The sequence below is a fragment of the Mustelus asterias genome, chromosome 9 (genome assembly GCF_964213995.1).
Source record: "Mustelus asterias chromosome 9, sMusAst1.hap1.1, whole genome shotgun sequence".
NCBI classification, from domain to species: Eukaryota; Metazoa; Chordata; class Chondrichthyes; order Carcharhiniformes; family Triakidae; genus Mustelus; species Mustelus asterias.
In genome coordinates this window covers 91,670,226-91,685,325 of record NC_135809.1, presented here as the reverse complement: position 1 = coordinate 91,685,325, position 15,100 = coordinate 91,670,226, and the positions used below count along the sequence as shown (strand labels likewise).

Genomic DNA, 15,100 nt, shown 5'->3' with positions numbered 1-15,100 from the left:
CCCTTGCACAAAGCTATGTTGACTCTACCTGATTGCTCTGAGACGCGCCATCAATAGGTCCAGGCAGCGGGCGATCGACGGGGCCGTCCATCCCGACTGTCTGCCCCTCTACCGCGGCTACATTCGCGGCCAGGTGTCTCTGGAGAGGGAGCATGCGGTGTCCACAGGCACGGTTGACGCCTTCCGCGACCGCTGGGCGCCGCAGGGGCTGGGGTGTATTATCGACCCCGATAATCACCTTTTGGTTTGACGTTTTAAGTTTCCTTTCGACTTTGTTTTTGGTTCGGGCTGTTCCCCCCTTCCTTTTGGGGAGCTGCCCCTTTTACTTTGTCCCTAAGTTAATTTGAGTTCGTTTACTTGATTGGTATCGAAAAAAATACCTGATTGCTTTGATTCTACGCCCGCTGGGCACCGCAGGGACTGGGGTGTATTATCGACCCCAATAATCACCTGTTGATTTAATGTTTTAAGTTTCCTTTGTACTTTGCTTTTTGGTTCAGGCTGTTCCCCCTTCCTTTTGGGGAGCTGCCCCTTTTACTTTGTCCCTAAGTTAATTTGAGTTTGTTTACTTGATTGGTATCAAAAGAGCTACCTGATTGCTTTGAATTTTACTAAAGTGCCCTAACATAATAATTATAATTTTCAACATCTTCCTTATGACAGATGTTAAGCCAGTTGGTCTGTGGTTTTGTGATTTCTGTCTCTCTCCCTTTTTGAATAAAGGAGTTATATTTGTTATTTCCCAATCTCAAAAGGCACATTCCCAAACCCAGGTAATTTTGCAAAATTGGAACCAACACATCAAATACCTCACCAGCCACTTCTTTTAAGACCATGGGATGAAGTCCACCAGGACCCAGGGATTTGTGAGCTTGCAGCTCCAACAATTTGCTAAGTACCACTTCTCTGGTGATTGTAATTTTCCTGAGTTCCTCCATCCCTTCCAACTCCTGATTCCCAGCTTTCTCTCCTTATTAATATTTTTGTCATTCTTCACTGTTCTTTACATTCTGTCCAATCTTGTGATCTGCCACCCATCTTTGCACAATGATATGCTTTCTCTTTAAACATTTTTTTTAGTTAATCACAGATTAACTGTGCTCCCTTGGAATTTTTCCTTCTGATTGGAATGGAACTTTAAATGGAACTGGGACCTGAATATTGAAGGGTATATGACTTTTCGGAAAGGCAGGAAGCGAGGAAAAGGTGGAGGCGTGGCTCTGTTAATTAATGATGGTATTAGCACATTAGAGAGGGATAACCTAAGTTCAGAAAACCAGGATGCAAAACTGTGCAGAAATGAGAAATATTAGAGGCAAAATGTCACTTGTGGAAGTGGTGTATAGGCCCCCTGATTATAATGACCCAGGGACAGAGTATAATGAAGAGGTAATGGGAGCTTGAAAGGTAGTGATGATCTCGGCCCTGATTTTACCAGCACAGCCGCCCCGAAATTGGGGCGGGTGAGGCTCGCAGAACGGCATTCCCAGTTGACTGCGGGCGCATCTTACAAGCCTTGGGCAGCCATGCCAGTAAAATCAGGGCCCACATCTCTTAACCTCATTAATCATTTCATGTTAACTAGCTCCATTTTCATTGCCACATGTGCTCTTATTTAAATTTAAAAGACTAATCTTTGACCCATTCCCTCAAACTAAATGTAAAATTCAATAATTTGATCAGTGCTACCTAGGGGCACTTTCACTGAGGTAATTAATTAATCCTATCTTATTGCACAACACCAGGTCGATAATAACCTGCTGTCTGGTTGGCTTTGAGAAACTATCACAAAACATTCTAAGAACGTCCCAACTGATCTTTGCCCAACTGATTTTTCCAGTTTATAAATAGATTAAAATTCCCCAAGATCATCACTACCTTTCAAGCTCCCATTACCTCTTCATTATACTCTGTCCCTGGGTCATTATAATAGGGGGCCTATACACCACTTCCACAAGTGACATTTTGCCTCTAATATTTCTCATTTCTGCACAGTTTTGCATCCTGGTTTTCTGAACTTAGGTTATCCCTCTCTAATGTGCTAATACCATCATTAATTAACAGAGCCACGCCTCCACCTTTTCCTCGCTTCCTGCCTTTCCGAAAAGTCATATACCCTTCAATATTCAGGTCCCAGTCTATGTCATCCTGTAGCAGATCAGATTTCTTTATTTCTATTTGCGCTATCAGTTCATCTGTTTGGTTTTGAGTGCTATATGTATTCAGAAAGAGCCTTTATTTTTGGCCTTACATTATTTTGTAACCTCCAGCCTTGGTTTCTGCTTTCCACTTAGATTTCTACTCTATCCCTTCCTGTCATGTGCTGTTGATCATTTCCCACATTGATAAATTTCTCTTTTGCCTTGTCTCTACTCTTTGGTTTGCCACATCTTCTCAAATTTGATCCCTTGCCCCCATGATTTAGTTTTAAACCCTCTTACTTCCTTAGTTAGGTGGCTCATAGAACACTGGCTCCAGCATGGTTCAGGTGTAGATCCCATTTTCCCCAATATTTGTGCGAGTGCCCTGCAAACTGGAACCTACTTCTTTCATACCAGTCTTTGAACCATATATTCACTTTTCAAATCTTATTTGCTTTACGCCAAACTGCATGTGACCTGGGTAATAGAGATTACCATTCAATTTGCTTCTTAATTTGGTGTCTGGCTCCTCATACTGACGATTCAGAACATCTTTCCTCGTTCTAGCTATGTAATTGGTACCGACATAAACCACACAACTGGATCGTCCCCGTCCTACTGCAGGTTCCTCTCCAGGCCTGAGCAGATGTCCCAAACCCCTGGCATCGAGCAGGCAACACAGTCTTCTGGATTCTCATTCTTTGCAGCACAGAACAATGTAATTCATCTACAAACATTACATTGCTCTCCCCACCTGCGTCCACTTGAATAGCTTCCTGTAAAATGGTACCATGCCATAAATAAGTAATAATTCATAACATAACTACAAATAAAGTATAAAATAACGAGGTGTTCACAATTCTCCAATCCTTTAATATACAATTACAACACATTGCACAATACCTTTAATTCACGGAATTAGAGTGAAAGGTCTGCACTCTATTAAAGTCCATAAATCACATGTCAGATTGAGTTCATTAAATTCTCAATCATTTACATACTATTTATGAGCTTTGTGAAGTGGAGGGAATTGGGCTGTCATGTCGGCTATTCATTCTTGGTTTAACTTGCGGAATCTCTGTAATTCCATTGCACACATGTTTTTAGCGATAGTGACAATGGGAGGTGAGATTCAAGAGCTTTCTAGCAAAGTACAGACAGCGCTTTTTCCACTTTTCAGCAAGACAACATTATTTAGTTGTTTAACTGTGTCAGAGTGGCTTTCGTACACATTATCCAAGATCAGTTTGTGCTAATTTCTGAATGCCCTCGAGCTTGTTCACATGCTTTTTTTTTAAATACTTTTCCAATTCAATCAAATCAAATCCAATTCAGAGTCTCAACAAGTTGAGACATTTCAGATCCAGGCTGACAAGACAGGACGGGCGACCAAAACCACCCTGTCCTGGGCCTGATCTACATGAGTCAAGCTGATTGGAGAAGGGGGAGGATCCTCCTCCAAGACTTGAGCTCATTTGCATCTTAGCCAAAAGGCCGAGATGCCGCTTTTAAAAATTGCTTCATATGAAACATATGAAGCCTCAGCGTAACCTAATGACCTCAACCAAGTGCAGGCAATCCATACTACACTTGATCTTAGCCAAAAGGCCGAGATTTGTTAAGTCCAATATTCCAAACCGGCACTCCGTTTTCAACAATCGGTCTTGCGCAGTGAATAGGTCAGTTTGAGATATGTTGTGATGCTTGAGAAAATGTAGCACATCTCTCAAGCATTTCACACCCTTGTGAATCCCATATGCCATCACTTTGAATGTGTATTCCTCATAGTCTAATGCACGTTTTTTGTTCAATTTAAGCATTATATAAGTTGATGAAAGGGGGAGCAGGAGGGTTGCACAGGAAACATAATTCCATACTGTTAGGGAGTTTAAGTTTATTCTAAGCATCCCAATTCAACTTTTATGTAAACATTTTACAAATAGATGACAAATATTATACACAACACTTAAATAAAGTTAATTCCATGGACATTGCACATGGTGAATAATGACAACATGTTGCAATACCAATTGCGAGGGGACATACCAATTGCGAGGGGACATAGCTTTAAATTGAGGGGTGAGAGATATAGGACAGATGTTAGAGGTAGGTTCTTTACTCAGAGAGTAGTAAGGGCGTGGAATGCCCGGCCTGCAGCAGTAGTGGACTCGTCAACATTAAGAGCATTCAAATGGTTATTGGATAAACATATGGATGATATTGGAATAGTGTAGATTAGAGGGGCTTTAGATTGGTTCCACTGGTCGGCGCAACATCGAGGGCCGAAGGGCCTGTACTGCGCTGTTATGTTCTATGTTCTAATCTGCACAAACTTGAAAGGCCTCTGGTTCAATCATTGATCAGTCATGTGTACAAGGCTCTTTGATTGTTTACACAGTTCCTAACATTCGGGAAGCAGAATTCCATTAGGTAAGGACAGGATCGAGCTCACATTCAGTTAAATAGCCTGCTCAGTCTAAACTCTTGTGAAAAACAGGTATTAACATGATGTTACTGCGAGAAGGGGGCACTGGCACCAATGGAACTATACCACAGTGAAGGCCAGCATCATTAAAGGACAAAAAAAAACCTACATCTTAAACATGTTTACACTAAAGGAAGTTGTGTAACACTGCCCAGAAAATGAAGGAAAGGTTTGGTCTGTATGTGCAAGTGTGAATAAAAAATTATAAAGTGTAACCAGGTAAATAAACACACCAACGTGAATAAAGAGACATTAAAAATTCCAGCCTTCCTTATTTCTACCTAATTATGTTCCCATTGATGTGTAAAACAGAAACTGTAAATTTTACCCAGCAAAAAAGCAGACATAATTCCCTTGTGTTTCAGTTGAGGGTATAGTACTGGTTCCAAAATAACATAATTAGGATTATCCACTTATAGTAGATGCTGGACAATGTTGTCATTTTCACTGAAAGATAAACAAAACTAGTACTTGTGTAGTACTGTTGAAATACCTGTGAAGTGTAACAATTTATGTAGGTAAATACAGTAGCCATTCTGTACCATAAATATCAAAGATATGAATAACCGATTAACCTGCCTTTTTCATCTTGGTGAGGCAGGAACTTTGTCTCAAGAATGCTCCACTCGTTGAATATGATTGTAAGATATCTTAATACCCTCCTGTGAAAATTTTGGTTTACTGTCTCATCTGAAGGACAGCACACCTCTACCAATGCAACATTTCCTCAGTATCAGCTTAAATTATATCAAGGGCAAGAGAGCTACCAACTCAAACAAGCTGGCCCTTATACAGCATTAAAAACCGATGATAATTACATATAAGAATGCAGGTTATACTGCAGCCAACACCATATGCAAGATAGAAAATACATTTGGAATCTGACTCCAAACAACAACTTAGCACAATTAACATAGTTGGTGCTGCAATGGGACCATATACTGCAAACTTTGAAGTTTTTAAATGAATCAAACGGAGGAAGGAATCCAACTGTGCACACCAGTGATGTAGTGCAGTCCTGTCACATTTAGTGCACCATTTCCAGAAGCATTGAAACTCGAGAATTCTAAGAATTTTCTGAGCCTATTCTTTTGGAAGTGGTATTCCAAGCGCAGTGTGATTCTGTAAGTTCTGAACTTTTTCTACCTCTTCTGGGGAACAGAAATCTTCCAGAAATAAGGTCGCTAAGTTACTCAGACGTTTGTTTTTGGACATGGAGAAACGTAGCATACACTCAACGACTGGTATTGCCGTGATTTCTGTCTGGGACGAGGGCGTCACCAGGTATATTAATGTGGTAATGGCAGACAGTACTATGTCCTCATTGGGGCTGGATAAGCAGTCCAGCACTGCCTGAACTCCATTGTTCTGTAAAATATATTCCTTGTTTTCTTTGTCCAAACACAGGTTACAGAGACCACCTGTAGGATATAAAAAAAACACTGGCAATTCTTGGGTCCATGAAAATTTGGAGAAACAGGTAATGTATAAGAAGTACAGGTGAGATATGAATGATCACCCACATTAAACATTAACTTCACTGTTAATGTCCTTACAGTTCCCTTCCCACTTACACACAAAACAACAAGATCATTGATTTATAATTGCTACAAATAAATAATCTTATTCTGAAAGTCCTATAATACTTGGAAATAAAAATAAATCCTAATGCTGCTAATCTACAGGTACGTAGCATGTCATAAACCTATATCCCTAATTCCACTTGAGGAAAATCATGGAAGAGCCACCATTATCTATGCAAAGTTTTAAGAGAGTCTGAAGAGCATTGATTACACTTCAAAGGGTTCAGAGCTGAAAGAAAGCCAATCATTTTACATGCAAGCCAATGACACATTAAAAACCTAATACTGAGGAAGTTTTACAAATTGACCTGGAAAATTGTAATCACCTCACTCTCTGAAAACTCCCTTATTAGCGGTAATTAATCTATAACTGACCTCTGGATCAATATAAATCACCTTCCTCCAAGATATATCTGAGCAGTGATCTTAAAGGGACATGTAAGATTAACAGTTAAGCATAACAACCACATTCCAAAACTCAAGAGTTACATCACAGAAAATCAGACAAATAGGTAAATCTAAAATATTGAGATAGTGAAACCAATATTTCTGGTGTTGCTCTTTTTTCAACGTAAGTGATATTTCCTTAAAAAATGCTGATTAATTATGACAACGGGTCTGGAATTGAGCACAGCTTGGAAGATCCATACCCACAACTAAAGGAGTGTGGAATAAAGTACAAACATAAACTTAGGTTTTACCTATTCCAAATTCAACAAATCTTTCATTATCTTCTGAGAGCATATCCTGGAATAGGTCTATAACTTGCAGCTGTCGAAGATACTGATAGTTACTGGGATCATATGCAAAATTAGCCAGGTTTGCCAGAACTTGCTCCTTTGCCTCTGAAAATGTAGAACAAAACAATGTTAACCCTCACACACTAGACTGGCATTGTCAGTGTCATTGGGACTGATGTACACAATCGCAGAATGAACATTGGGATGATATGGTTATATTTTTATTTTGTGTGTACCATACATACTGTGTAGGTAAAGGAAAGCTGAGTCTATGTGTATCTAGGGTTAATCAGAGGAGAGGTTTTTGAAGTCAAATTGTCTGTGGAGCATAAGGCATTTTGTATGAAGTCTTTCCATTTATAATGAGGCCTTATAGTGGGTTTTAGTTTACAGGTTAACTAAGTAGGTTTGAAATTTACATTTGGGGTTAAATGTTTAAATTATTGTGTAATTATTGCATTTGAAAAGAGGTCCAAAGGCAATAAGGACATTTACATTTGACAGGGGATTCATGGGTAAATAGGGGAAGACATTTTAAATTTTATTGACCCAAAATTGAGGTAATATAGAAACATGAAAGGCTTTAATATTTGGGGAACCTAAGTTTAAAGGGATTTGTGAAGACTATAGAAAGCGAACAAGAAAGGGGAAAGAAGGATTTATTAGTACATGTTTTCAGTTGGAGTGGAGTTCTTTCGGCAGGAAGCCCACTGAAGACCAGCTTCTTTGTATCGGAGTATGCTGAAAAGCAGTGAAAAGTTGTGAATTGAGAAAAACAATTTGTGAAGTAGTTTGTTTGAATCTGCCTTTGGAAAACCCACATCAGATTTTGGGATGTCAAAGAATGTACCCCTGTTGGCGGTGAAAGGCAATTTCTTGATTTGGATAACACACCTGAATTTTTCAGTTAAGAATCTATAAGGACTATTGCCAAAAAGTTACGTTTCATTGTGTACCTTTTATAAGTCATTTTTGTGGGTTATCTTTTAAAATCTTTTCTAACTATGTATCATTTCTCTTGTATGTTTAAGTTTTATTTTTCCTTTAAATAAACATTTTTAATTCTTCACATTTTAAACGTTATCACTGGAGTTCTGTGCTTTTGAGTTCAGTAGCTATCCTTCCTTTTCTATAAATACAAAAAAAATACAGATTACGTTCAGCCGAGACAGATTGCAATCAGAGATCTGACTTGCTGAACTGTGTCGTATCATGTGAAAGACAACTTCAATACTATTCACCTAGAAAAGCCTACATGGTGAAGTGCTGCAACAAATATCCCTGTATATAATTGATTAAAAAATAAACAGCATAAATTTATCACACAGGTAGCTTTGTCTAGCAAGAAACATGAGCACAGCCAAAAATATTGGCACCTGTGCTTCCAAACATTCATGATTGTTCCTTTTTGAGCATCTATTTAGAATTCCATAGTTCCATACTCAGATTGTGTCTGATAATCATGGATCACCATCCGACATTTTTTGTCATCCTACCTTGACTATCAGTATCTTGAAACTCAGTAACAAGGGCTTGTAGGTAATCAAACCGGTCTTGGAATTTGTCTTCCCTCAGCCGACCTGAACTGGCCATTTCATCTGAACTCCAATCAGCTGCACAGAAAAGAAAAAAATAATTAAAAACCTAGTCCAACTGCAGTCTGTAAATAGCGGTGGGACATTAATGACCATTAGCCCAAATGCAAGGAGCTTGTGGTATAATTTATCTCTTTGGAGCAAAACTATTCATGCAGCCATTGTCTCCTCACTCCCAACTCAGTCCTGAACTCATACTGCAAATGGATTTACCCACGTCCCCGACCTCTTTCTCCACCATGAGACTTGCCTCCTATTCTCGCAAACATTTCCCCCGTAAAACTCCTTGAAAATCAAGTCAACTACCTTATTGTGACATAGGGAGAACCAATATCTCTCAAAAAAGACTATTTCTAATATTTATACTTAAGCTTTACATTTCTTTCAATCCATCTGCTGGAGATAATGCTAACATAGGCTCAAAACCTTGGTGAGATCAGATGAGATAACCTGCTGCATTTCTGAAGGCTGAACAAGCAGATTGTGGAAAGACAAAGTCTGCTACAAGTGCCACACGTGAAGCTGCCCCTTGCCGGTGGTATAGAATGATCTCTGTTGACATTTTGTTGCAGGGCTGGTGTTTACTTTGGAACCTCTGAAGCCACATCTTGTGGTGACAAACTCCATCCACAGTTGACTTTTCCATTTGAATTGATCATCAGTTGGAGTTTCCCCAATTGCCATGAATGATAGAATCCCTGCAGTGCAGAAAGAGGCCATTTGGCCCATCAAGCCTGCACCAACAACAATTCCACCCAGGCCCTATACCCAAGTATTTACCCTTCTAATCCCCCTGACACAAGGGGCAATTTGGGACGGCCAATCAACCTAACCTGCACATCATTGGACTGTGAAAGGAAACCGGAGCACCCGGAGGAAACTCACACAGACACAGGGAGAATGCAGAGACTCCACACAGTCACCCAGGGCCAGAATTGAACCCAGGTCCCTGGCGCTGTGAGGTAGAAGTGCTAAGCATTGTGCCGTGCTTCAATGATGTTGAAGGCTTTCATGTCTTTTTTGCTAGCATCCTTGAATTAGAACTCTGGGCATCTTGTTGGTTTCTTGGCAAGGGCTACTCTCCATAGTAGCAGCACAGTGGCTAGCACTGCTGCCTCACAGCGCCAGGGACCCGAGTTCGATTCCGACCTCGGGTGACTGTCTGTGTGGAGTTTGCACATTTTCCCCATGTCTGCAGGGGTTTCCTCCGCATGCTCCGGTTTCCTCCCATAATCCAAAAGGCTGGTTAGGTGCATTGGCTATGCTAAATTCTCCCTCAGTGAACCTGAATAGGCACCAGAGTGTGGCACCTAAGGGATTTTCACAGTAACTTCATTGCCATGTCTATGTAAGCCTACTTGTGACACGAATAAATAAATATGTCATATGCTTGACGATGCAGCCATCTTCCATCCTGTGTACATGCCCAAGCCAGCAAAGCCTTTTTTGTCTGACTGGAGGTAGCATTCTTGGCATACATGCCCCAGAAAGGACTGCTTAATCGGTGACTTTGCCTTTCCATATGACGCCAGGGATGTGTCACAGATACCAAGGTGGAAGTGACTGAGGGCCTGTTCTTAATCAGCCCGGTGTTTTTCTGCCATACAGCAACGTGCTGAAGGTACAAGCTTTGCAGGTAAGCATCTTGGTTCTGCAGGTCAGTTTGTTGTTTTCCATGCCTATTTTGTTAGTTGGCCAAAGTTAGAGGCTACCTTGCCAATGCATGTGCTAAATTGTTAGAAGATTGGATCTATGGTGACAGATAACCTAAGTAGCAGAACTTGTTGACTGTTTTCAGTGGTATGTTGAGTCTCATCACAGGCAGAGACACAGCACCCTGTCCCATAACTACAGTTTGCTTGACACAGAGGGCGAGGAAGAACTTGACACAAACATGTGATAGGCAATCCATGAGCCTTTGGAGTTGATCTTCTATCTGGGCAACAAGTGCAACAGCATCAGCAGCCAGAGAAGTTCTCTGATCAGGAAAGTGCACACCTTTGTCTTGGCTTTCAGTCTTGGGAGGTTTGATCACGTGTAGAGGTACATTCCTTCGATATCAGGAAGGAAACCATGGGACTGAGAAAACAATACCAAACAGAATAGGGACCGAGATGCAGCTCTGTTTCACCCTATTCTTGATTTCAGTTGTCAGAGGTGGAGCTGTCAAACTGAATGCTGCCATGCACGTCATCCTGAAAGGATCATAGGAAACTGTGAAGTTTGGGAGGACAGATAATTCTTTCTAGTAGCCACTAGAAGCCCATCATCCTAGTCATGGTGTCAAATGCTTTTGTAAGATCCACAAAAGCAAGGTGAGTAGTGTTTGCTGTCTCTGCACTTGAAGCCGACAAAGATCATGTTTAACATGAGCCTGCCTGCTCTGAAGCCACATTGTGCCTTTGGGTATATTCTGCCAGCTAGTGGATTAAGCCTCATTAGAATTACTCTGGCAAAGGCCTTCCTGGTGACACTGAGAAGTGAGATGACTTGGTAGATGGTAGAATCCTCTTAATTGTCTTTATTTTTGTACAACATGATGTTTGCATCACACATCTCTAGTGGGACAGAAACTCTCCCAGCGGGGCGGCATGGTAGCACTGCTGTTTCACAGCGCCAGGACACAAGTTCAATTCCTGGCTTGGATCATTTTGTGTGTGGTGTTTGCACGTTCTCCCCGTGTCTGCGTGGGTTTCCTCTGGGTGCTCCGGTTTCCTCCCACATTCTGAAAGATGTGCTAGTTAGGTGCATTGACCCAAACAGGTGCCAGACTGTGGCAACTAGGGGAATTTCACAGCAACTTCATTGCAGTGTTAATGTAAGCCTTACTTGGTGACTAACAAATAAACTTTAAAAAATGCTGAGGAGGTAACTGAATATGGTATGGCAGCTTCAGTGTCGTGTTCTAGCCAGTGGATCATTTGTTTGTTCCTATCAGTGAGTACTTTCCCATCTGTGAAATTCAAAGAAGCAACTTTGAAGGGCCAACGACCATTTTAATGCCATCATACATGATGCAAAGGTTATCACTGTCAATTAGCAACTTGTATTCCTTTGCATAGATTGATTTAATATTTGTTGGCACAGTATCTTACTGTCTTCTGCACAACCGTGAACATGAGATTGTCACGTGTCTTAGGGTCAGGGGCAGGTGAGCTGCATTCTTTGCTTCAATGACAGGAACTGCAGTTTTGTAGATGATTGATCAATGCTTCATCAGCATTATCTGGTGAGCCCTCAGTTTGAAGAGGCAGCCTAAGTGCTTCTGAGAACTTTGATATTTGTTGTTATCCCTTGTGCTTGGAATGTTGACATTTGTTATGCCACTGTGTTCAGACTTATATATTTTCCATGGTTGCACCTTCACCCTACAATTGACAAATGAGTAATAGTTATCACAATCCTGCACTGTGATCTGTGTTGGTGTGAAGGATGCTACAAGATAAATCACATCTTCTGCTGATTAGCAGATCAAGTTGGTGCCAGATCTCAGATGGCACCATGACACCTTGTGCCAATGTTTGCCCTGGAAGGTGCTGAAAACATAAAGTCTATGCTCTGCACAAAGTTCTAGTAGACATTTTTGTTTATCTTTCCAATGCCATGATGACTCAAGATTTGCTTGACATGAAACTCTGTATGAACCAACTCTTGCATTAAAGTCACCCTGGAGAAATAACTTTTCTCCATGTGACAGATGCTCCAGAATATCATCCAGAATGTTACTTTGTCTTTGACATTAATTGGTGCACAAGCACAGATGATGGTAACAAAACTGCCATCTGATGATGATTTCAGAAATCAAAATCTCAATCATCTGCATCAATCTGTTGTTGACAACAAAACTCACTCCATGTCTATTGTCGTCATCTGCACTTTTGCATGCCAACAGAAGGTACAATTGGTCTAGTACCAGCCAATCTAGCCTCTTGAAGAGCAGCGTCAATGTTTAACTTGTGTAGCTCACAGTTGATCAATGCTGTCTGGACCACATGGTCCTGACATGCCAGCTTATAAACTGGAAAATCTTCACTTTTTGTTTATTTGGTACCAAAATACTGCCTGCTTGTCAGGATAGGATCCCTCACGCCACCAAAGGGTGATGTTGGCGGGTCAGTATCATATTGGCTGGGGGCTGCCCAGCTTAAGGCAGGCAGTGCCTGGCCAATAGATTGTAATAATCCTTTCCACCAGAATCAATCCATGACACCGTTTCTTTACACCAGTTAAGCTGGACCATAAAATGCTTCCTCTTGGTTGGTCTCTTCACTGGTAAGAGTAAGGATGGTGTCCTCTCCATTTGTTTTTGTTGCATAGTCTCAGCAGGAATTTAAGACACAGACTTGCCTAGCATCTGCATCTCCTTCTGGACCTTATGAACCGAATCCAGAGGAAGGGCCAGACCTTTGCATGAGGAGATCATTTGGATTCAGGGATTGCCAGAAGATGCTTGCTCACCAGCTGCTTACTCCACTCCAGTGCATTTTACTCTCCTGAGTCAGGACACAGTAAGAAGTCTCACAACACAACTGTTGAACATTAACCTAGTGTTGTGCGACTTCTTACTGTGCCCACCCCAGTCCATCGCCGGCATCTCCACATCTGAGCCAGGAGGCAGTGGGTACAATTTAACCCATTGCTGGGACTTGGTTGATGGATGCAAGGGCACATTCATACACTGACAAACCTTTGTTCACATCTCTGGGGACCAAGATTCCTCGAAACGTAGGAGTTTAGCTACATTGCAGAAGGTGCACTGCAGAGACATCCTCAATTTTAACTGCTCTATTGGTAACTTCAGGTACCTACACCCTAAGCTTTGCAATTCCCATTGAGACATTCCTTAAAGCCTACTTCTTTGATGAAGGTTTTGGCTATCTGCCCTTTCACCTCCACTGTTATCATCATTCCAGTGTCCCAAAAGCTCCTTCCTGTTAAAACAGCCACCTACTTGCACTTCAACAACAACTTGCAATTATATCAGATATCTGACAGTAATAAAACGCCCCAAAGTACTTCATAGGAATGGTATAAAGCAAAAGGTTACACTGAGCTTCCTAAGTAATACTAGAGCAAATGGGTTTGCACAGGATAATACTTTAGGAAGTAGACGGGGTGTTGGAACTTGGAGTTGGGGTAGAACTTACATTAATCATGTACAGCTAGAAGTCGTAAATGAGGGAAATGCTCGTAGAGATGTTGCATATTTCATAAACAGTTTGAGCAAATGGGTTACTAGATATTCAAGTGATGACTTGAAGCAACTTTGCTTTGTTCTGTGGAACATTGTTAAAGTTCGCTTCAGCCGCACTCGGCATAAAGCGGCCGGTCAATGATAATAACGGCCTCTTACGGCATGGTGAAAGCTGAGACCCCATCAGCCTGGTCCCAGGAAGCCTGACAACACCGCCCCTCCACGCTCTGTGCGCCTGGCTGCTGCTCACTCACCTTGTCCCAAACCACAAGCGCCCGCTTCCCTCAGACCGGAAGTTGTGGAAAACCTCAACGTCACTTCCTAGAAACCTGAACACAGCGCCGATGCTTTTGAGCATGCGCACAGGATCCAGCCATGACTTACCCTTCCAAGATCCAGCCATGACTTACCCTTACCCTCGTTTGAGAGCAGATTTCCTCTCCATCTGACGAAGGAGCAGCGCTCCGAAAGCTAATGGTATTTGCTACCAAACAAACCTGTTGGACTTTAACCTGGTGTTGTTAAAACTTACTGTGTTCACCCCAGTCCAACACCGGCATCTCCACATTATGATTACCCTTCCAACACAGCGCCACTTACCGGCAGGAGGACATTCCCTCTTAAAGGCTCTGACGAAGGGTCATCCTGACTGGAAACATTGGTTCTATTCTCTCTCCACAGATGCTGTCAGACATGCTGAGATTTTCCAGCATTTTCTGTTTTTGTTTCAGATTCCAGCATCCGCAATATTTTGCTTTTATCCATTTAAAGGGACATTGTCAGAAAGAATATAGCATCTTTCAAGACAGCGGACGTTGCAAATTCCTTTCAAGTGTATTCAAATTTGTAATGTAGGAAACAAAACAGCCAATTTGTGCATAGCAAGCCCCCACAAACAGCAATATAATAATGACCAAATTATCCAAATCAATGTGTTTCAAACAATTTTCTGGCAATCCACTTCTACCAAATGGCCCTACCTTAGGACTTATGTCACGTGCAATGAGTAATGAAATACAATTTTCCACTTTGTACTAACATACAGTACATTAAATGTTGGGATTCAGTTTCAAATCCATCTTCAAATTTACTTGGGTCATATTCTGGCACAAAGGAAATAGGTGTCAGTATTTTGCTAACTCCTCTCGTCAACATATACATTCATAATAAATGTCTGAAATTAGACAATACAGTAATTTACTGCGCATCAGCCATCCACACAAAATTGACTGCCGTTTATTTGTGACAGGTTTTTCATTTAAGATGCACCTTTGGAATACAGAGCTCACCTGATCAACATTCTGCTTTTAGGTAAAAAATTAATAGGGCAGACATTAATCATTTATTTCTGTTACCATCCTA

At 41.3% G+C, this 15,100-nt stretch overlaps 1 protein-coding gene across 3 annotated transcripts; it reads right to left on the bottom strand.

Annotated features, from left to right (window-relative positions):
* Nucleotides 1–2,995: 2,995 nt before the first annotated feature.
* Nucleotides 2,996–14,320, bottom strand: armc7 (armadillo repeat containing 7). 3 transcript variants are annotated; one of them, XM_078220526.1, is made up of 4 exons: nt 14,271–14,320; nt 8,446–8,562; nt 6,911–7,054; nt 2,996–6,047 (listed from the first exon to the last, which is right to left on the bottom strand). In XM_078220526.1, the coding sequence occupies exons 1-4, from the start codon at nt 14,296–14,298 to the stop codon at nt 5,710–5,712; spliced, it is 627 nt and encodes a 208-aa protein (XP_078076652.1). In that variant the 5' UTR covers nt 14,299–14,320; the 3' UTR covers nt 2,996–5,709. The 3 variants fall into 3 exon arrangements, with proteins under 3 accessions (XP_078076652.1, XP_078076653.1, XP_078076654.1); XM_078220527.1 differs by lacking the exon at nt 14,271–14,320 and adding an exon at nt 13,993–14,023; XM_078220528.1 differs by lacking the exon at nt 14,271–14,320 and adding an exon at nt 13,692–14,000.
* Between the last annotated feature and the right edge of the window lie 780 nt (nt 14,321–15,100).

Coding starts and splice junctions, on each gene's coding strand:
- armc7 (XM_078220526.1), bottom strand. CDS start 14,298: ATGCCGGTGTTGGACTGGGGTGAACACA. Junction 8,563..14,270: donor GTTGGACTGGGGTGAACACA/GTAAGTTTTAAC, acceptor TTTTCTGTGCAG/CTGATTGGAGTTCAGATGAA. Junction 7,055..8,445: donor TCAAGATACTGATAGTCAAG/GTAGGATGACAA, acceptor CTACATTTTCAG/AGGCAAAGGAGCAAGTTCTG.